Source organism: Silene latifolia, chromosome 3 (assembly GCF_048544455.1).
Source record: "Silene latifolia isolate original U9 population chromosome 3, ASM4854445v1, whole genome shotgun sequence".
NCBI classification, from domain to species: Eukaryota; Viridiplantae; Streptophyta; class Magnoliopsida; order Caryophyllales; family Caryophyllaceae; genus Silene; species Silene latifolia.
In genome coordinates this window covers 135,967,749-135,990,819 of record NC_133528.1, presented here as the reverse complement: position 1 = coordinate 135,990,819, position 23,071 = coordinate 135,967,749, and the positions used below count along the sequence as shown (strand labels likewise).

Sequence of the window (23,071 nt, the reverse complement as noted above, 5' to 3'; positions counted from 1 at the left end):
AATTGCAGGTTCAAATTGTAGCAATTTGGCTCGAGCTAAATGAAAATTTCAGGTCCAATCTAGACAAAAATAGCGACTGAAATCCAAGCACTAGCGACCGACATCCGTCGCTAAATTGGCGACTACCAATGCCCGTCGCCAATTTGGCGACCAAAACAATGACCACTCCCGTCGCAAACCCCCTGATTATATTTTCCAGTTTTGCAACATAGCGACAGATTTAAATGCGTCGCCAAAATAGCAACCAACATAGCGACCACAATCCGTCGCCATTTTGGCGACTAACCTGCATTCCGTCGCCATTTTGGCGACCACAATCCGTCGCTGTTTTGGTCGCTAATTTGGCGACTGCACTTTTATCCGTCGCCATTTTAGCGACAGAAATCCGTCGTCCGAGTGAATTTAGGCGACTAAGCGTTGCGACGACCTAATGGCGACTGACTGTAGTCGCCCGAGAGCTTTTAGCGACTATTTTTGTCGCGTAATTCAGTCGCCCGAGAGCAGATTACTTGTAGTGTCTTCTACTTTAATTAATGTCAAGCTGGTATTTCAGGTTTTTTCCAAGGACACCTAAGTTTTTTGTCTGCCAAGTCATATTCATCTTGTTGTTTAGCAAATTCAATAAACTCGCCAACACCCTTTATAAATCTAGCGGTAGGACGTCTTTTCTTATTGGAATTGTCTAATCTTCCTTCATACATCCATGAACGTTCCAATCTCTTCATTTTAATCTAAAGAAGAACCCACAATAATTTAAACATTTTTTAAAAATAACAATAATATTACATACAAAATTTTCACATTATACTCCACATTATACAATAAACATATGAAAACAATATATAAATATTGTCAATAAGTAATCCATCTTCGAATGGGGTCCTTATCACTCCAACCTAAACCCGTCAATGTACGTTCCAAGTCACTAGCAAACACACTTGTAATTTATTAATGAGGAAAAAATTAGGCAACAATTCCCTTCAGTTCTCCAAATACACATCAATGTAGAATAAATAATTACTCCACATATACATGTATTCGGAGAACATTAAAGGGATCGCCCAAACTCATTCCTCATTAATAAATCACAAGTACGTGTTTACTACCAAAATGACTTGAAATGTACAAAGACAGTCCCAAAATGGGAACTATTCAAGAATTACTCCTAATGAGTAATTCTTGAACGGGTACTAAGTCAACATCAAATCAAACTAACACTAATTTAAAGTTTAAGATAAACAACACTTGGTACTAAATTAATTAAGTCAACCAATAGCACAATATCAACAACATAATAAAGGTTTCTATCCTAGAGTCCGTAGCATAATTTGAACTAAAATTAGTAAATTCAAAAGGTAGCTGGTAAGAGGAGGTTACCTAATCAAGTAAAAGCAAAAATGAAAAGAAAACGAGAAGCAACAGCTACGGCGGACGGTGGTGCTCAGCGGCGTGGTGACAACCCTGGAAGGAGAAAAGAAAAACAAAAAAAACAGGGTTATTCAACCTCAATTCATCAATAACATGAATTATCAAACTAAATTTATCAAAATCAAGTCCTAAAGAAGGTTCCACTTAGCTAATAGCTAATTTCTCTTAATCCAAAAGACGGTTCCACTTAGCTAATTCCATTAATGCAAAAGACGGTTCCACTTAGCTTAATACTAATAATAATAAGATGGTTTCACTTAACTTAGTAATAATAATAATAATATTAAGACGGTTCCACTTAGCTTAATACTAATAATAATAAGACGGTTTCACTTAGCTACCCAACACCAAACACCACCCACGACCCACCCAAGGCCACCCCACGACCCACCCCACCCACGGCCCACCACCGCCCACCCACGGCCGACCAACCGCCACCCACGGCCGACCAACCCCCCACCCATAACCCTAAACCTAAACACAAACCCCCTTAATCATTCCCTTTTAATTCAAACACAAATTAAACTAAAATATAACTACAAATTAATCTAACCTACCAACTACAAATGAATCGAACAAACTAACCACAACTTAATCCAACTAACTACAAATTAATCTAACAAATTAAACCAATTAAACTGAAATTAAACAAAAAAAACTAACCTAATTAAATAGAGTGGTGGAGGCGATGAGGACGGTGGCCACGGCGGTGGAGGTGGTGGTGCCGTCGCTGGAGGTGGTGTCGTCGCTGGAGATCGTAGTCGCCTTTCCTTTTTTTTTGTGTTCGAAAGAGTAAAGCGGGAGAGAGGAAGAATTACACGGGTTTTCTATAAAGCAATTTAGTGACCGACTTCAGTCACTAAATCTGAAAGTCGGTCGCTAAATAAAATTCCTTTTTTAAAAAAATCAGCCGCCAAATTAGCGACTGATTTCAGTCGCTAATTCTGATATCAGTCGCCAATTTGGCGACTACCCGTATCAGTCGCTAAAAATATGTCGCATGTTTTAGTTTTTCTTGTAGTAGTGTTATAAATAGTTTGTAGCCTATCCATCGCTAAATGGCGACCAAACAGGCGTCGCCAATTTGGCGACCGAATCCGTCACCTGAGTAAATTTAGGCAACTAGCCAATGCGACTGGGATGTGGTTACGGATTTCAATCACCATTTTGCATTTAGCGACAGATATCTGTCGCCTAATTTAGTTGCCCGAGAACTGATTTCTTGTAGTGCCAGCCGAGATGCTATATTAGCTTTAGTCGAAATCGCGTTATGACAGAGTTGCCACATAAAAGCCTTAATGCGAGAAGGGCCAGTACTCGCCAAATAGATTTCCATAACCAGCTTTCCTTTGTAAAATCTGATTGCTCAATTCCCGCATCCCCATCATCAACAAGCAGTTTATAACCCGACTTTACCAAATATTCGCCATCTTTTCCATGGTCCCAGCACCACTCATCCTCCATAGGCACCTCAAACAAATACATCCTCAAAATGCGATCAGCTTCAAACGGTAAGAACAGAGTGTTAATCTTCTCCTTATCCCAATGCGGCCCATCCACCATTAGATCCTCAACCCTCATATTGGCATCAACATTTCCACGAGGGGAAATAACTCGTCTAGAACCAGTCCCCGGAACCCATGGATCTGTCCATACCCTAATACTCCCACCGTTCCCTACACGTTTTCGAATACCCAATGCCATACCCAGGGATCCGTCCATATACCCTTAAACTGAGTCTGTCTTCCATTACCCACGGCTGTGGCAGTATCCCTCTTAATCACTAACTCGAAAATGATCTAACGTGATTGAGCAGTGACTATATACCCGATCCCCAAAATAATCCAAACCCAAACTGATCCTATTGTATAATACACCCAAAGTCACCCGGCCCAAACTAATCCGCACCCAATCCGACTAATCCGTACCGAGTCTATTAAGTCTTAAATAAACAACATAAAAGCGTAAAAACGAATAATGTAAGGCCCAACAAAGTGGATAAAGATGGTGGAATTGGAAGATAGAGACGACAATGCTCTCAATCTATCCTCTCTCAAACTCCACTAATTTTACAACTCACATCATTTTCCGTCTCTCCTCTACGGCTCTACTTAATTAATTTGTACTAAATTTACAATCCACTTCAAACCCACCATCAATTTCAGCAATTTCTGTAAGTTTTCTCACAATTTATGCTAAAAAATGACAACTTTGGTAATTGGGCATGATCAATTTGATAGATCAATGAAGAACAGGATGATACAAATCAATACCCATCAAAATCTTACTGCAGTTCTTCCTCAACATCTTATAGTTGAGCATATTTTACCTAGAATTCCTGTAAAACCCTTATTTCGTTTCAAAATTGTTTGCAAGTTTTGGAATTCAATCATTTCTAGCTATGAATTTGCACAAACCCATCTCAAGTTTTCATCTTTATGCCCTCAATTTGTTGTTCTTAATCAAGATCATAGGGTAAATGAGAATTATTATAGTTTTGATTTTAAGCTGTTTTTGTTGCCTTTTGATAGGAATGATTGTGTAGGAGAATTAGTTAGATTGGATTTTGATCAAAATTGGGTATTTACAGTTATTGATATTGTGGGTTCTTGTAATGGATTATTGTGTTTCTATCTTGAAGTAGAATCTAGGTATAGTAGTTTTATTGTATGGAATCCGGTTACGCGACAATGCCGGGAAATTAAGGTTCCTGTTGGTGAGGATTTGTGTTTGGATTATGGGTTTGGTTATGTATCTTTGATTGATGACTACAAGATTGTAGCTCAATTTTCGCAGCGAAAACTTGGGGGTGGTTATTTATATGTATTTTCTTTGAGGACAGGAGAATGGAAAAGTATAGATAAGTTTGATGATGTGATAATTGTGATAAACGATACTTTTAACTGGCTTCGTAAGAGTATGAATGATTGGCAAAACCCTAAGTGCATTCTTGGGTTTGATTTAGTTGATGATAAATTGAAAGAAATTCCATGGATAAGTTGTTTCAATCAATATAAAAGGGGGTATTTCTTTGGGATGAAAGGGTGTGTGTCTTTCTATTGTGAAGGCGATCAAGGTTCCGATGTTTGGGTACTAAACCAGTATGGTGACAAGAACTCGTGGAAGAAACTGTTCTCTGTTAACCTTGGAGAGATGTCTTTCCTTAACTTCACTGAGACGGGCAAGTGTTTGGTTGAAACTTCGGGAAAACTCGGGGTAATTGATTCTAGTCAAGAATCTCCTGAGGAATCTCAGGTGGGTGCTTGTTTTTCTGGTCAAATAGCTGCAACAGGAGTTTATGTTGAGAGTTTCATTTCGCCTTTTGTGAACCAATAAGAGAAGTCCGGGTTGATCAAGTTCTTTTCGGGTTTGAGTCATGTCCTTTTTACCCACAATTCCTCCACATGAAGATGTCTCTTTGATGATGGCATTATGTAGCTGTAAGCCAATAAACTACTCCCTTTACTGCGGTCAATTGTTTATCTTTGTTTTCAGCATAAACCCGAAGAAAATATACTATATTCCAACCCCATCTTGTGCAATGCGTGCAGCATGTCTACAATCCACCACTTTAATTTCTCACCCTTTCTTGTTTGCCCAAACCTTTAGCTGGAAACGAGATGTCATTCGTGATCAGATGTTGGTGTGACCAGGTTGTCGGTGGAAGAAAGTTGTCAAAGGTGGCCATGGCCTATAGGTGGTGGTTGGTAAAGCCGTGGTCAGATGCTTGAAGGGTAATCTATAATGCATTTAATGCATTAGGCTTAACCTTACACAAAACAGAAAAGTAAACAAATGTCAAAGGCGGGTTCAAATGGAACGGATAAACAATTGACTTGAACTGTAGAAGGGATAATTCATATTACAAAGAAATAAATATTTGTTATATTATCGAAGATTCTAAGTTTCTCCAATGCTTAATTGTAGTAGCTCTTGTTATTTCCATTGTTAAAACGTTTTTCTGTAATTTGCATTTATACAAATTTGATTGATTTTAATGTGGATAGCCCCAAGTGTCATTTTAATTTTGGGTCCACATGGGTCGGCTCACTCTGGTCGGGTCATTTTGGAGCAAATCGTCTTTACAGCGGCCAACTGTGGGTCCAAACATCAAATTCTCAAGGTTAGGGATGGGTTCTTCCTTCAGAACTCCTGAGAGGTACAACATAGTTTTATCAACTAAAATTGGTGGTCATTTGTTTAGTTTGATCTATTCTTCTTATCAGTTGTACACTTGTACGTCACTCGTACAAACGAATCCTAAACTAAACTACGTTGTACAAGTATATCTTCTAGTAGGAAAAGAGTATAGTCTTTTTTGTGTATGGAACCATGGTACTCATCAATGCTGCAAAATTCAGAACCCTGTTGGTGAAGAAATGGATTTGAATATGAGTTTATTGACCCGCATTTATTTTATTTTTAAGAAAAACTGGGATCTGTGATTTGTATGTGTTTCCTTCGAGGACAGGAGAATAGAAAAGAGTTGATGGGTTTCATGAGTTTTATAGAGCACGGGAAATTGATGATGTGAGAAATGTGAATAAAGCTACGCTTCACGGGCTTCGTAAGAGTATGAATGATTGGCAAAAGCTCAAGTGCATTCTTGGGTGTGATTTAGTTGATGATAAATTCAAAGAAATTCCATGGATTTATTGTTTCAATCAATATAAAAATGGGAATTTCTTTGGGATGAAAGGGTGTGTCATTGTATTGTGAAGGTGATCAAGGTTCCAATGTTTGGTTACTAAAGCAATATGGTGACGAAAACTCATGGGAGAAACGTTTCTCACTTAACCTCGGAGGGATGTCTTTCCTCAACTTCACTGAGACCGGCAAGTGTTTGGCTAAATGTCCTGGGCAACTTAAGGTAATTGATTCGAATCAAGAATCTACAGAAGAAACTCAGGTGCGTGCTTATTTCTCTCGTCAAATAGCTTCAATAGAAGTTTATGCTGACAGTTTCATTTCTCCCTTTGTGAACCAATCGTAAGTGAAATTCCAACCCTACCCTGCACAATGCATTTAGCATGTCTACAATCCACCAGTTTGAATAATCTCCTTTCCCGTGCTGCCATGTTTGCCAAGATCCTAGGTTGGTATCAAGATTTCATTTGTGGTCAGAGTTTGGTGCCATCAGCAAGTGGAAATAAGTTGTCAGGGTGGCTGTCCACCTGTGGTTGGTGAAGCTTGGGTGTGGTGGCGACGGAGGAAGTTGAGACTTGAGACATGTGAATATGTAGTGTGTATTAGTTATTTACTTGCCTAATGCTTCCCAAAAAGGTTAAGAAATGACTGAGACGGCTTAAAGATTGAACTATGACCAAGACAAATAGCAATACGGAGTAGCTCGTGTTATTTCTGTCGTAAAACATATTTTGTAGATTGCTTTTATACAACTATCTGCTTGTTTTTGTTGTTCAGTTATCATTTTAGGTTTGTTTAGGATGTGGGGTATTTTTCTGGTGTTTGAATCGTTTATGAATTATGATCTAGGTTCGACATATGCTAGAATCACCTTGTAAAATATGCTATATGGTTGCCCAAAGATCAGAGTTCTGTTTTCGCGTCTGAGATTTCTGAGTAAATGACTGCTATGAGCAGTCAATTAGTATAAACCAAGAGATAACGTTCCAATTAGCAGCTGTTGCTGATAAGGCGAAGATGATGATTGCTTTCTGAGATTATCAATCAACCAGAATGGCAACCTGCATCTTCATGTCCGAGTTTGCAAAAAACTACCAAGGATAAAGAATATCAATGGAAGAAAAACACCAACAGTTAAAGCCAAATCATAAGTGCCCGCAGTAGGCGACTCAGTGGCATCTACTATGGCGTTCAACATGATCTCATTACCGATGTCTATTGCAACTTGGGATCCGGAAAAGGTATGCAGTCCAGGCCTAGGTGGGTCATATCATTTATTTCAGGCCAAAAACTGAAGAGGTTAATATGTCAGATAATTTGGCTTTAATCAATTATGTTGACAGGTGACAGAGAATTCTGGTCTTGTGGATAAAGATTGTGGAACCCGTGGAAGATAGAGATGGACATGTGTGTGAATAAAAACAATCGTTGACATGCAAACGGTTTGGTTTAAGTTCGGGATTATGCTGTACCAAACAGCATTCCGAAGTTTATCAAATTAGCGGTGCAGTGCAGGTTTATGCATACACCCATCAACTTCAAACCTACATCAATTTCATAAGGTGTCCGGCGATATAAGCTTAAAAAGATGGCAACTTCGGGAAGTGGGCATCGTGAATTTGATAGATCAATGAAGAATAGAATGACAGCATCTCTTCCTGACCACCTTATAGTTGAGTATATTCTTCCTATACTTCCTGTAAAATCCTTGATTCGTTTCAAAACTGTTTGCAAGTTTTGGCTTTCAATCATTTCTAGCTCTGAATTTCAACAATCTCACTTCAAGTTTTCATCTTTACGTCCTCGGTTTGTTATTCTTAACAAAGATCCTTGTTTAGAACAGCAGTTTAAGCTGCAGTTGTTACCTTGTGATAAAAATGATAACGTGGGTGATTTAGCTAGATTGGATTTGGATCAAAATTGGGTTTTTACATCGTTAGATATTGCGGGTTCTTGTAATGGATTATTGTGTTTGTACCTTAAAGTAGGTAAAATGTATGGTAATTTTTGTGTATGGAACCCTGCTACTCATCAATGCCGTAAAATTGAGAACCCTGAAGGTGAAGATTTGGTGTCGGATTGTGGATTCGGTTATGCATCGTCGATTGATGACTACAAGATTCTAGCTTTATTTTGGCGTCCAGAAAACGGATATGGTGATTTATATGTGTTTTCGTTGAGGACAGGAGAATGGAAAGGAATTGCTGAGTTTTGCGGATTTTATGCGTACGCTTTGAGGTTAGACAATTTCAGGATATTTGTGATCAATGATACTCTTTATTGGCCTGATAAGAGTTTGGGGGATTGGCGAGCGACTAAGTACATTCTCGGGGTTGATTTAGTTGATGATAAATTGAAAGAAATTCCATGGATTGATCATTTTAGTCAATATAAGGGAGGAGATTTCTTTGTGATGAAAGGGTGTGTGTCATTGTATTGTGAAGGTGATCGAGGTTCCGATGTTTGGGTACTGAAGCAATTTGGTGATGAGAATTCGTGGGAGAAACTATTCTCTGTAAACCTTGGAGGCATGTCTTTCCTTAACTTCACTGAGAAAGGCGAGTGTTTGGCTAAAAGTCCGGGCCAACTCAAGGTGATTGATCCGAGTCAGGAATCTCCTGACGATTCTCAGGTGGCTGCTCGTTTTTCTGGTGAAATAGGTTCTACCGATATCTATTTTGAAAGTTTCATTTCACCTTTTGTAAACCAGTTGTAAGAGAATGTCAGGTTTAGGCGTACATCCTGTTAATCTTTTCAAGTTTGGATCGGGTGTTGCAGTACACAAAATCTCATTATAGATGGCATATATGCGTCTATAACTAAAGACGGGCCAAATACAATACCACATTCCTAATAGGACAAGCAACAAGTGGGGTGGTGGGGGCCAAAAATGTCACCACTTTCAAACTATTTGACCCGTCTTTAGCTATAGACGGATATATCCGTCTATAGCAAGACTAGCTGGTTGCAGTATTGTTACCCTCTATCAGTGGTCGGGTTACCTTTTCTTTCAGCACAAATACCATGAAAATAGACTCTATTCCACAACTCACCCTCCCATGTTTGCCCAGACCGTAATTAAGCTGGTGTCCTCAGTCAGAAGTTAGCGTCATCAACAAGTGGGTTGTCCGTGAAGGGTGGCTACGGCCTACAGGCGGTGGTTGGTGAAGCTACTGTAGGCCTGTAGGGTGAGGGAGCGAAGTTGAAGCATGTCTGAGCAAGTGTAAATTGTTATCTACTTGCCCAAACCTTGCCAAAACGACAAGGTAAAGAAAGGCCGACAATAACTTGAAATCCGAAATGTAAATAATTGACCGAAATGGAAGTGTAATGTTTAGCAGGCATAAATAAAGGTTGTAATATTGTACTAGTAATTTGTTTTGCTTTATTAGAACACATTCATTACTAATACTTCCGTATTGCGAATTCTTAAAATATACAGTTAGAACATTATTTGAAATCTTACTGCTGAAGAGTAACAGAACATCAGTAAAGGAGATTGTCAAGACTGAAACCGGAACATGTCATCCGATTCCTGACTGTCTTTTTGCAGCGATTATCAAATTTAAAGTCGCCAAAATTTAATAGCCAACTACTAAAACTTAAGAAAAGAATAGTTTTAGAGTAAATGACTGTGCAATCAGCAATCAGCAATCAGCAATCAGCAATCAGCGATCATATTAGTATAAATGAACCAAGAGATTATGTTCCAATTAGCAGTTGCTGCTGATAAGTCCAAGATGAATGCTCTCTGAAATTATCAATCAACTGGAATGTCGACCTCCATCTTCATGTCCGAGTTTGCGAAAATCTATCCAGAACAAAGAAAAACAATGAATGTAAGATGCAACCGCTGTAGCCAGTAGAAAAACAATTTCACCAACTAAGATGCATGATAAAAGCAAATCATTATGTGCCGCAGTAGACGTTTCAGAGGCGTCTACTAGGGTGTTCAATGTGTTCTCATAAGAGCGGCCTAGAGAAACCTGGGGCCAAGAATAGGGTATGCACTATGCAGTCAGGTCCTATGTGAGGATGTGACACTTCACTTTTTTCTGCGTCATATGGCGACAACTTTAAGACTTCATTTCAGACCCAAACATGAAAACTTCCACAAATTAGCCACATTCATAGATATCAGAATTTTCACCGGGTTACAAGAGTAAAACAGAAGATACTACTGACAAGATGACATTTACAGAACTTTAATGAATTTAGCTGAACGTTTCTGAAGCTACGCAAAATTAGCAGAAAAAGGTTCTAGAGAATACACAGACAGTAGAAAATAGTTTACGAAGAACCCAGCTTGAGGAGGTTATTAGGAAATTTAACAGGAACCTAAATGAGTCAGGAAAAAGAAAATAGATCAAAACCTTCGACGTTATTAGAATTTAGAAAAATCATGAGAAACTGATTTACCAGGAAAAAGAAAATAGATCAAAAACTTCTAGGTTATTAGAAAAATCATGAGAAACTGGTTTACCAAGATTCTAAATGAGAATCAGAAAGAAGGAATTAGAGCTATAATCAGTCTAGACAGGTGAATGAAAATTCTGGTCTTATATCTACATGCAGAAGAAGACGGCACTGAATCTAATATCATTTTGCGATTTCTATACAAAACAGTGAACCCCATTAATTCCTTAAAGCACATTCCTGAGATTTCATGTACTGAACAGAGATAGCAGTAGCTTTTTAGGTGAGAAAAAAGTATATGTTGGTAGAATCTCAGCTTTGTACAATACATATTCACTCCGAGATTTCATGTACCCAACAGAGCTATTACAGAGATTTCATGTAGTAATCATGCATCAAACGAGATTCTATCGATCTATACATTTGTCTTGTACAGTTTCAATCAATAATCACCCGAAAGCTCAGCCATTATGGATATGACTATTTAGTTGAGTTACAAGACTCGTTGGATGATTTATGTGATATATCAATTGGTAATCATGGTACCTTAACAAAATCATCCAGAAGCAAATATGAATCCCTTGTGTAGCCAGCTTCATTCAACAATTGCGTTAAGACTTCCTACAACACAAAACAACCTATCAGAAACAAACCCTAGCGTGTAAAATAATCATGCAAACAAGCATCTCGGTATTGTTGGAAAACTTTACATGAAGCTTAACAAAGGCTAAGAGAAGCGAACCTTGATCAAGTATTAGCATTTGCAAGCACAAATTCCAAAAAAAAAAAAAAAAAAAAAAAAAGAGTAACAATTCGCATAATGGGGACAAGTTTTGGGCAAATTATAGATTCAACCATCAGATAATCCTCCTCATCTTATTGCTAGCAAAATAACTCTTAATTATTTTGGATGTGCATCTCTGCAACACAGGGGCAAGCGTACATACATTTGAGAAGCATATGTGTAACTTGTGACTGGTAACATTATGAGAAGCACGGATATTATGAACATAGTGACGCTGCCATGTGGAAGCAATACATTCCACACACAAGTTCTTTTGTTCCTTTCATGGAAGCTTTTATCTCATGTGTGCCTATTTTTTTATTTGCTGAGAAGTTATTCCAAACTACAGCAAATGAAAAAGTGCATTGACCAGAAGGTAACTGACGAGAGAACCTCTTCCTACTCAACCCTACAGACATACAGTACATTTCAATCCTTCCCCCGTGTACAAGACCAAATGCTGCTAAACTTTTCTCTGCATAATACAAACTACTCAATTCATCCTACATTCCTACTATAATTTCTCTCTTAAATATTTCTTTCACACTTGACTGTCTTAGTTATCAACTACTACAGCATATTTATATAGGGACAACTAGTAAGTTTGGCTCAATAACATATCATTATCCATCAGTTTGGTTTCTGGTACCAGGGTACATAAGAGGTGTATTTTTATATCGGGACAACTAGTAAGCATAAACTCATTACCATGAAAAGCGGATCTTCAAAAAATATGAACCCATTATAACTGCTCAAATTTTCAAATAGGCGATAAAATGTTCAACTGCTTGAGCTGAAATAAAATTAACGGAGATGGGAACGTGGTGGTCATATGATTCACCAAAAAAGTTTCAACATGTGCGTGATGTACATACCTCTCTTTGCTTATCAGACATGTAGGAGCCTGTCAAGTCGCTTAGCACATCCAATATGTCATTGAAAGTCACTTTCCCGTTACCATCTGAATCGTAAACTTTGAAAATAACTGGCAAAACAAGGTTGTTAGAATACCGAACTTGGAGCTACCACAGGGTTTTAGTGAAGAGATGCTTGCAAAGTAGTTATATGAAGGCTGAGCACCAATATAATGAGAAAAAATCCTATCTACAACTTGTTTATCTACCGACCTAACCTTGAGGATGGGAGGAGGGAAGAAAAGGCTAAAAGTTCAGCATACACCAAAGTCAGCAGAAAGACCACTAAAACTAATCGATCTAAAATGCATCGATGATCGTTGGAGTCACTGAAAAATTGCGAAAACCATGGTTTTACAGCTTAATGAAAAACTCAACACATCCAACGGATTAAGAGAATCAATTCACATATGAACTTCCTTACCCAAAGACTCAGTAAACACTCACTAAACAGATAATATTATTCCAGCTTCAAAATCAGAATAATAACAAAGTTAACAATGCTATATGGCCGCTTGTTATATTAACAAGCAAATAGACTTGAATGGATATATTGCTACAAGAGGACACGTTTATTGTTATTTCACTTGTACAACACAGACAGGCAGATGATAAGAGTAAGACCAAGCACACCTTAGAGGCAAAGATAATAAGAGGGGCAAATGTTACAGAAGCAACAGCCTAAAAAGCGGAGAAAGGAAAGAGTGCTAACAGAAATAGCTTACGTCCAATTTTCTGCTCAACACTTGTTCTAGGGCTGAATGCTGACAAAAAAGCGACAAAATCCTTAAAATTCAACCCGTCAACCATCTTCAGCAATCTCTGAACACACAAATTCCACAAGAATCATTTCATCAGTTCATCCAACAATTCTACTTTTACTTCGTATTCGAATTCAATGTCAATAACCACACTACCAAACCTGAGCAAGGGGGTTCATTGCAAACTCTGGCACAGACATGAACTCATCAGACGAAATAAAACCTTTGGCACTCCGATCAAGTTGACAAAATCTTTGATACAAAGAAACTATTTCTTGTTGATTAACTGATCTCAAACAATTAGCACACATAAATAAGCAATTCTTCAAAAATCAATATCATCAAAAGTAACATAAAGGGAAACACCCACATAATTTGTTGCAGTGTTCTTGAACTTCTTCGATATCATATTGAGTTAGCATTGATGGTGCATTACCCATTTGATTTGCTTCTTTACCAACTGAAATGCAACCAAATTCCCCAAAATGAAATCACTGCCTTTTAACATCAACTTCAAGAACCGAGCCTAGACAATCAGCAGATTCTCAACCCTACAATCTACTCCCTACTCCCATTGTCCCGGTCAATCCTTTACGTTTTCCTGATTTGGGTATCTCAGTCAATTCTTTACGTCTCCGTTTTAATTATATAACGCATATGCCAAAAGCAAAGGTACAGAATTGATCGGGACTGGAGGGAGTATTTGCTTAAACCACTAATTAAGAACAGAAGACATAATATTAAGCAGTACCCACAAGCTATTTTAATTGACAGTAAATAAAACAAGTACTCCCTCCGTCTCATTCATTTGTTTACATTTCACATTCTTTACGATGTATTTTAATCAAAGGTAAACAAATGATTGGGACGTAAGGAGTATCTTTCAACATCAACGAATTGACCCACAAAAAATTGATCACTGCCCACTTATTATATCCACAAAAAATACAGAAATCCCAGAGATTCATGATATAAAAATGTAAGAAAAAACCTGAAGAAAGAAATCAGCAGAAAGATGAGAGCTTTGAGGTTTAGATTAATGAGGAGAGAGAAAGAAAGGGAGATAAATGGTTGAATACGTGAATCAGCAAGTGACCCAAAGTTTGATCTTCATCAAAATTCAAAGCTACATCCATCTACTGACAGCAATTCAATTCAAGTGTTGAAATGAGAAATCAATTTCCAAAGGTATAAGATTTAAGATGTGATTTTATTGGTGTAATCTTGGAGACTTGAAATTGTTTTGGGTCTTAAACAAGTAGGGGAACGGTTTCTGGACTTTGTGGTTAACCAAAGTGGAGTACCAAACATGTACTCGAAGTTGGAATGGTCAATTAGGTACTTTGGTCTGGATTTGAGTCGGGTCACATTAGGTCGAAAGAAATAGGGACATAGAGTCAAAGGTGGCCTTCAAAAAAATAAAGGCGAAATGGAAAATAGTTCAACGTAGATAGAACATATCTAGGGCTCTAGTCTCTACTCTCTAGAATAGTTAAGACCACAATGAAAGTCTAAATTTTACTCTCTCATATTCCGAATAATCCTCTCTATTTAAAGGTGGCACGAGAATTAAGGAAACCGAATTAAATAAGTTAAAGTATTGTAATGGGGTGAGTTAATTGAAAATAGGGAAGGTATTGTGGGGTATTATTGTAGGTTGAGTGATTAAAATAAGTATTGTTTTAGGGTTAAATGATTAAAATAAGTATTGTTGTGGGGTGAGGTATGACTATCAAATTACAAAAACAGTGAACCAAACACAAGGTATGGGTTTAACTTATTTCAAACTCATACCTTATACCTATAATGCTTGAACCAAATACCCCCTAAAGAGTGTAAACGAGTCGAGCCGAGCTTGAGCTCACCTATGATCGAGCTCGACTCATATTGTAAAAGTAGAGTCTGAGTCTGAACCAGTGCTATTGAAATCAAAGTGATGTGTCCATTTTATATAGGATTTTATCCCTCATTTTAGCTCGGTTTTGATTGAATATCACACTTTTATTAGTATTTTTGTGAGCTAATCTTGTGTTCTAGGTGTGTTGCTTGTATTTGTTGCATTTTGTAGGAAATTGAGCATTCGGTAGCTTATTCCCGTCATTTTAGCAAACAACGGAGTTCACTAAGCTAAGTGGAAGCAAGCATGATGACAAATAGAAGTTGGAGCCCAAGACAAAGAAATGAAAGTCATAGCCCAAAAGGAAGTCCAAAGACCAAGTCAATTGGGAAGCTTAGGATGCCAAATGAAGCATTTACCCGGGTCAATTAAGGGACATTAATCGCAAACATTAGATCTCTTTGAGCATTTAATCAAGAATTAACACCAAATGGCCGGATTCACACGACCCCGATCGGGGTGGCCTGTCCCCGATCGGGGTTACCTTGCTCCATGAGTTTTACGTTATGCCCTATTTTACTATAAATAGGGGCCTTAATCCGCCATTAGAGGATACATTTTTTTCACTCTCTTACACTTTCATATGGCCTTAAGAACACAAATTCTCTTAGTTTTCATATTATTTTACATTTTGTTAAGCTTTCTTTTGCCAAACAATTTACATTAAGCTTGTGGTTCTTTATAATACAATATTTCCTTTGAAGTTTATTTGGGTTTCAATTTGTGTTCTTCCATTCAAGTTCCAAGTTCTTATTTTGGTAATTTCGATTCTAGTTCATTACGTTATTGCATTTTCTATTATCGTTATTTTAAATTTACAATTTAGTTACTAGCATTTCATATTAGTTTGTTATCACTTTTTATTATCAAGTTATCATCACTAGTTTAACATTAGCATTTCTTATTACACTTATCATATTTATCATTTCACTAATTCACATGTTATTTATATTTAATTTATTCATAATTTATATAATATTTCGTCTAGTTATATTTACATTGTTATTATCATGTTTATCATTTCATACATTGACATTAGTTTTATTTCCAACATGAGTGAGTAGTTTGGAAGCCATGCATGATTAATAGTTGTAAATGTTGAATTAGGTTGATGTAATATTGTCTAATTGTTTCTATCACATGTTTGCATCGTCTTGATTAATCTTTGTTTAGTGGCCATATTCATTGATTAAGTTTGTTAATTCGTTCTATAAGTCGAGAGGCACGGAATCGAATTAGACTAAGCATGTGTTAGTAGGACGACCTAGTCATAACGAAAATTCTCTAGGACCCGGTCTATGGTTGACAATAAGGCCGAGAGGTGGTTGTCTTTAAGCCTAAACATTTAACAGTTTTATTTATCCCGAGTTTAACATGAACATCTATATACAATTTTCCCTAAACTCTTTTATCATATACTCGTATATATTTACACCTTTTTACAAGTTATCAAACGAACCAAACAAATCAATCGTAATCGACCTTGATAGAAGTCTATTCATAACTTTTCATAACGCAATTCCCGTCTCCTTGTGTTCGACCTCTCATACTACATTCATTTGTGTCTAGGGAAATTTATCTTTGATTAGGTGTGCGACAAAGCCTGTCAATTTTTGGCGCCGTTGTTGGGAGCACGGTTTTATTGCGTTTAGAATTGTTGATTTCTATATTGTTTTCTCTTTGTCTTGAGGAACACTTGTTCCTTGAGACCGTTACTTACGAATTTCTTGAGATTGTTGTCTTATGCCCAGGTCTTCTCGTATTGGAGAATTGCTTTCACCGGATTCCGAGCCTAAGAAAACCTTGTGTAGAAGACGACGTTTTTGGAAAGAAATTAAAGAAGCCACTTCTCCTGTGCAAATTGAAAGTGCAAGAAAGTCTTACTTAGACGATCTTAAAGCTTTTGAAGAGGAGGAGGTTTCTAGTTCATCATCTCCACTACCACCATCTCCAACCAAAAAGATGGTGAAACTTTCCAATCATTCCAAGCCCACCGCGGCTATGCTCCCGGCCGGTATCATTACTACTCAAATTACCGCCCCAGAGTTCGAGATCAAACCAGCTTTTATTAGCCTTGTGGAGAGAAAGCAATTTGGGGGAAGTCCTTTGGAGAATCCCAATTTGCATGTTCAAAACTTTTGTGACTATTGCTCCATGATTCGCCAAACGGGTGTCACTCAAGCTCAAATTAGGGAAATATTTTTCCCTTTCTCTTTGAAGGACAAACAAAACTATGGATCAATAACCTTGATCGCACCGCCATGGGAATCACTAATTGGGAAACTTTGCCTCTTGCTTTCTATCAAAAGTTTTTTCCACCGAAAAAAACTCAAACCTTGAGTAGCCAATTCACGGGATTTCGTTAACAAGCTCTTGAGAGCTTATATGATGCTTGAGGGAGGTACAAAGAGTTGCAAAGGCAATGCCCACATCATGAGTTGGATGCTTGGTTCCTAGCTATAACATTCTACAATGGATGTTGTGCCGAGTCCCGAAGAATTCTTGATTCCGCCAACAATAGGCGGTTTGATCAAATTGACACGGATATTGCTTATGCCACGATTGAATCCATGGCGATTTATGATGCCCATTATGTCAATTCCCGAAGTGTGCCACTCAAAGGTAAGGAGGAATCTTTCAATACTTCTGTTTTGAAGGCTCAATTTGCCTTACTCCAACAACAATTGGCGGACAGAGATGCAAGTGTCATTTCTTCACTTGTTCATCAACCCATACTCCATACTTCTAACTAGGGCTTGGAAGTTACCAAAATACCCTTCCGAGGTCATGCTTAGTCTTTTTAGCCTCGTGAACTCATGTGCTTGCTACTTTGATGGGAAAAAGCTACTAATAGCTTAATTTCCTACAAAACTCAATGAAAACAATCAAACACAACTAGAACACGGAATTAACACATAAACACATTAATAGAAGTGCAATAATCAAATAAACCGAGCTAAAATAGGGGGTTAAAATGTATATAAAATGGACTTATTAATACCATTTTTCAAATTATTATTTTAATTCTAACATAATTTTTAAATTCAATATTTCATTTTAAACTAGTATTTTTCCCGTTTATTACCTAAAATAACATTTCTTATGTTATTTTCTTTTCAAAACTAATATTATAATTAATTTATCATAAAACTGATACAAGTTAAGTAAACAATATTGATAAAAATTAAGTAATTTATTACTATTGGATGACGTCGACCCATTATTTGTGTTGAGACTCTTAAAATTAGAGACAAATTGAGAATACTCATGTAAGGCACTTAAGTTTCATGAGTTGTCTTCATATCACCATTTATATGTTGCAAATCATTGGACAAAATGTTGGCTATAATTTTTTTCTTTCTGAATTCACGTGTAAGATGTACCTCCTCCGTTATGGTTATTTGTTAGCCTATTTTATTTTGAGGCGTCTCAATTAATTATTTCCTTTATATTTTAGGAATGCTTTTAAGAAGCAATTGGATTCTCCACACTTAATTTGATCCACCTGTCATTTAATAATTAGCCCCCTCCTCTTTCCCCCTCCTCTTTCCTTGATTTTGTGCTAAAACCAAAGACAAATAAATGATCAGGATGGAGGGAATAATCCATTTAATTGATGTGCCCTTTCATATGCAGCTAAGACAGAAATAAGTAAATAACTATTATATTCGTTCTAGGTTCACTGACATTGTAATTATCAAGTAGAAGTTAGACCTGGTAAATGGGTCAACCAGGTCGAGTTCGGTCGGGCCAAATCGGATCGGTTAGTTTGGGTTTGTCAATATTATCAAGTTAGTTCGGGTCGGTTCGGGTTTCGGGTTTTTCCGGGCATGTTGGTCGGGTCATTTTCGAGTCAATGATTAAAAGAGACAAAAGTACATTTAGTGTTTTTTTTTTTTCGGCAACAGTAAAGAAAGTATTCTTAGACAGTACCTACCCAACTCTCTGAGTCGGACTTTATTATTACATTATTTTAAAAGGAAATTAAATTAAGGATGGGGTTAAGACACAGAATAGGTTTCTTGAGAGGACGATCTGAGCCTGCCAAATGAGCGAAAATTTCTTTTCTCTTCTTTATCAATTGATCTTCCGAGGAGTACCTGCAACAAGAGTACAAGACACACTTACGCCTCGAGGACGTAGAAATTTACGAGAGAAAGATCTACTTGTAGAGAAAGTAGATAAATTGTGTCTCGAAGATTCATCCCCTTGGCTAATGATACCGTCGTAGAGTACCAAAGATAAATTTATAATCCAAACTACTACTATAGATAGCGGCAGTCAGGGTCGAACCACAAGGAGGCGATGCAATTAATAATTGTCTAATTTTAGTCTAAGGTAACAGTTGTGTGGGGGTTTGTTTTGAATTCTTCTACAACTAAAGTAAATAAATGAATGATAAAAGAACTGGATGAAATCAAATATTAAAAGGGTGCTAAGATGGTCGGTTCACTGTAGTTTCGGCGGCAGTATACTAGGTAGGTCTGAGAAAATCACGTGAGACGGGAAAAATAAGAAGTCCTATCGGTCCACTCTTAACAGGTAGCATCTTTCGATCTAGCTACGGGTCCCTAATATCACTAGTACTGACTCTCGTCCTGAAGAAGTGATTTAAAAGTCTAAATTAACTTATCTCTCGATCTTATTAATTTAGTCGTCTCAATTAAGTAGTCTATCTCCCTCCCTTATCTTTCGATCTTATCAGGTCGGTCAATTCCTAAGCATTCAACTAGTCGCGTGCACTCGATTCGTCAAATATAGCAATTAAATTAATTAAAACGAGGCTGATCTCACGTGAGTCGGTCGATCGACCAGGGTAGGCGGTCGATCGACCATGGTGCGACTCAGGTCTTCCTATTTTATGTCGCCTACACTACAGGTCCCCTACATCCTAGCACGAAGGGTTTAGCTACTCATGATCGTGATAAAAACAGCAATAAGATTATCAAACAAAGCTATTGAATGCATAATTGAATTAACTAAACAAGTAGATAACATGAAACGATAATTTCGGCTTTGGGAAATCTAAACTAGCAATTCTAATCTATGAATGAAATAAAGAGTAAACTGAAATTATGGAATTAAAATTACCAGTTGAAAGCAGGAAGAAGGATCCAAAGCACGAACGAAAAATAAATTGTATTGGATGATTAAGAATTCTAAACTAAACTCGATATTAAACCATAGATCGTTTCCTAAAATTCGATGATAATGACTTGATAAACTCATGCCTCTTCTGAAAACATCCGGTTACGTTATATAGATAATCTACGTAACTTATTATTCCTAAAACCTAATTACATTGGGCTTTCTAATTCTCGTCCTTTTGACTTGCGTTAGATTAACGGTTTGGTCGATCGACCAATGGTAACGGTCGATCAACTGAGATACGCTGAACAGTAGCTTCTGTAAGTCGCACGCTGGTCTATCGACCAAGGGCACCAGTCTATCGACTGCTTCATCAGGTAGTTGCTCCAAAAGCTTCGTAAATTCGTCTTTCGGGCCTCGATACGCGCACCAAGTTCGCTTCCCAAGTAAATACTTCATGTCAACTAATATGCCAAGTACTCGGGGACGGATTCGGCTTGATTTCTGCTGAATTCTTCACATTTCTGCAATATTATACAAAAACACGAAAGTAGACGGAAATATGGAAAATAGTAGCATAAACTACACAAATGAGCTCTGAAATGCGTGTAAAATAGGGTGTAAAACATCATATAAATGACACGCATCAAACTTCCCCAAACCAAACCCTTGCTTGTCCCCAAGCAAGAACTAGACTCGATCCTAAAACCTAATGGAACGAGTTCAATCTCAGAGCGAAATCCAAACTGTAAAGCCTAAACCAGTTTAATGCTACAAATCAACAATCAATTAGCAACATGAATCATGCAAACGAGTTATGAAGTCGTCAACAACTACTGAATCGTCAACTATAGAGACTTATCATTATGGACTCTCACGGGTCGCTCATATCACACATAACACAGGTGAAAATATGTAAAAGATAGAAAGAATTCATTTTGTAATGACACTCACCTAACTGCGATCTATAAGAACATGCCTGCAATCTAATATGAAAATAATCTCTACAACCGTACATATGCATTCCAACCAAACAAATGACCATGACACATGCCGAGGTAAATATGGATATGTGAGGTATGGGTAAGAAGGGCTAAGATAAATTTGGATAAAAACATAGTTAAAAGCCAAGCTATTAACTAAGGGAACCAAATTATAACAACATCCAACTTCTTGCTCAAGATTTCAATCGAAACGGTGCTAATAGTAAGCACGAATCTCACAATTTCCATAAATAGTCAACTCCCCATAAGATACAAATATAACATGGGAGCAAAAATCGCCATTTAACAAGATTTTGAATTGTGCGATTTTGACTTTTCTCGGGCTTCAGTCGATCGACCAATGAGTCCAGTCGACCGACCATAAATTAAACTTGCTTCAATTTTTTTTCTTTTCTTTTTTTTTTTCAATTCTATTTTTTCTCTTTCTTTTTTCCTTTCTTCCCTTGTCCTTTTCATCTTCCCAACATCATTCTCATAAAGAGCATTAGCTACCAAAAACGAATTAACAATCCCAAGAACATAAACTACTAGCTTGACAAGGGCAGGCTAAATGTAAGATGTAGTAACGGGACAAAAAGGCTATTTTTGGCAGTGTGGAGCTTATGGGCAAAATGAATAAAGGGGTGACATCTTCCACATGTGTCAACTAACCACGAACCGAATGCATATAGGTATTAAGCAGATTAAGTTCATATTTATGCATATTGATGTAACATGTCTCACAAGGAGTAACTACTCACAATCCTAGATAAAGTGGTCATGAACGACACCAGTTATAAGCTCTAAACCTCAGAAATATAAGTAGTTTGCCATAAATCTAAGTAAAGTTTAAAGTTCAGCAAGAAATTTAACGAAAACTCGTAGGTATGCATAAATGATTATACTAATAACATGTCAATTAGCAAGGCTTATGCAATGTCATCATTGAAATACTACTGTTCCGACTCGACCTATATGCAAAAATAAACGTGCAATTTTTTGAAAATTTTTCAATTTTTTCAATTTTTTTTTTGAATTTTTGTATATATATAAGAAATGAAACAACAAATGCAAATTGAAGTGCAATAAACGTGAAACAGAAATGCAATAAAACATGTGAATGCAATGCAGTGCAGTGCAAAACCCTTCCCCAAACCAAATCACACAATGTCCCCATTGTGCAAAATCATATAATAAATTAAAAGGGAAACGGGAATTTGCGTTAAATAATAACTAAATAAGACATGAAGTTTTAAACTCGGAAACTCACAAGACTTTAAGCGCAGCAAAAGGAAACCTCCCCAAACCAGCGTGAGCTAGGAGGTTTCAGTAGCCAGTAGTGCTACCATAGGTACCTGAAAAGAAACAAAAGTACCGCGCGTAATTCCGAGAAAACTATTTATGAAACGCAAAATTTTGTGCAAAATAAGAAAACGGAAGAAAACAGAAACGAAACGGAGAACAAAGTGGAGGAAAGACTTCCTCAGCTCTGCAAATCGACCAAACACAATAGGGGAATGGTTTTGTACCTTGTACAGCAGCGGGAAGTGGTCGATCGACCATAATAGCCAGTCGATCGACCAGGGTGACAGTGGTCAGAAGCTCCTGGTGCCGCGGCTCAGTCGATCGACTAAGATGGCCAGTCGATCGACTGAGAAACCTGCTGTAAGTTTCTGATTTCTTCGTATTAACTCAATAAATTGAGCTAATATGGTTTATGAACCTACAAATACACATAATAACGCACCCAAAATTGCGCAAAAACCCAAATGTAAAGTCTAAAGTCTTTAAATCCTAAGCAAGCTTATAAAAGCGAAGTCTCGCGCAAACCAAAACAATAAATAGTCTAACAAAAGCAATAAATAAAAAAATGTTTTTAAAAAAGTCTCAATCAACTAATAGTTGATCAAAAATGGCCACGGAATGGCCCACTTGCTCGGCTTTTGGCTACAAGAAGTAGCCTCTACAGTGCTCATCTCCTCAGCTGCACTCCTGTCAACTCCAATATCCGCAAAACTCGTATCAGCATCTCTAACATCTTCCCAATCAATAACCTCGTCTGGCTCGTCAAAATCCAAATCGAACTCCGTCACCTTGACTGGCTCCTCATCAAGCTCCTCATCAGTGCCATAGCTAAGACATCCTAGGCCGCC

The 23,071-nt window shown here is 37.4% G+C and overlaps 3 protein-coding genes and 1 non-coding gene across 5 annotated transcripts; 2 read left to right on the top strand and 2 right to left on the bottom strand.

The window, feature by feature from the left end:
- Positions 1-3,404: 3,404 nt before the first annotated feature.
- Positions 3,405-5,426, top strand: LOC141648109 (F-box/kelch-repeat protein At3g23880-like). The gene has a single exon (XM_074456574.1). It carries the CDS (start codon positions 3,631-3,633, stop codon positions 4,762-4,764), a length of 1,134 nt encoding a protein of 377 aa, XP_074312675.1. The 5' UTR covers positions 3,405-3,630; the 3' UTR covers positions 4,765-5,426.
- A 2,237-nt stretch (positions 5,427-7,663) lies between these two features.
- Positions 7,664-8,791, top strand: LOC141649754 (F-box/kelch-repeat protein At3g23880-like). The gene has a single exon (XM_074458435.1). It carries the CDS (start codon positions 7,664-7,666, stop codon positions 8,789-8,791), a length of 1,128 nt encoding a protein of 375 aa, XP_074314536.1.
- Positions 8,792-9,473: 682 nt separating this feature from the next.
- On the bottom strand, positions 9,474-14,311 carry LOC141648110 (uncharacterized). 2 transcript variants are annotated; one of them, XM_074456575.1, is made up of 7 exons: positions 13,942-14,311; positions 13,321-13,410; positions 13,112-13,236; positions 12,915-13,011; positions 12,151-12,260; positions 11,038-11,112; positions 9,474-9,886 (listed from the first exon to the last, which is right to left on the bottom strand). In XM_074456575.1, exons 2-7 carry the CDS (start codon positions 13,388-13,390, stop codon positions 9,836-9,838), a joined length of 528 nt encoding a protein of 175 aa, XP_074312676.1. In that variant the 5' UTR covers positions 13,391-13,410; positions 13,942-14,311; the 3' UTR covers positions 9,474-9,835. The 2 variants fall into 2 exon arrangements, with proteins under 2 accessions (XP_074312676.1, XP_074312677.1); XM_074456576.1 differs by having other exon boundaries at positions 14,030-14,172.
- Positions 14,312-17,180: 2,869 nt separating this feature from the next.
- LOC141650828 (small nucleolar RNA R71) lies at positions 17,181-17,287 on the bottom strand. Its single transcript, XR_012546840.1, has one exon. It is a non-coding gene; the product is annotated as a small nucleolar RNA R71 (small nucleolar RNA).
- Between the last annotated feature and the right edge of the window lie 5,784 nt (positions 17,288-23,071).

Bases quoted from the DNA above. Each gene is read 5' to 3' on its own strand.
- LOC141648109 (XM_074456574.1), top strand. From the start codon at position 3,631: ATGACAACTTTGGTAATTGGGCATGATCAATTTGATAGATCAATGAAG.
- LOC141649754 (XM_074458435.1), top strand. From the start codon at position 7,664: ATGGCAACTTCGGGAAGTGGGCATCGTGAATTTGATAGATCAATGAAG.
- LOC141648110 (XM_074456575.1), bottom strand. From the start codon at position 13,390: ATGGGTAATGCACCATCAATGCTAACTCAATATGATATCGAAGAAGTT. The intron at 13,237-13,320 runs GTGGGTGTTTCC...GTTTGAGATCAG, and splicing joins AGAACACTGCAACAAATTAT to TTAATCAACAAGAAATAGTT. The intron at 12,261-12,914 runs GTAAGCTATTTC...TTGTTTTGCCAG, and splicing joins TGTTGAGCAGAAAATTGGAC to TTATTTTCAAAGTTTACGAT.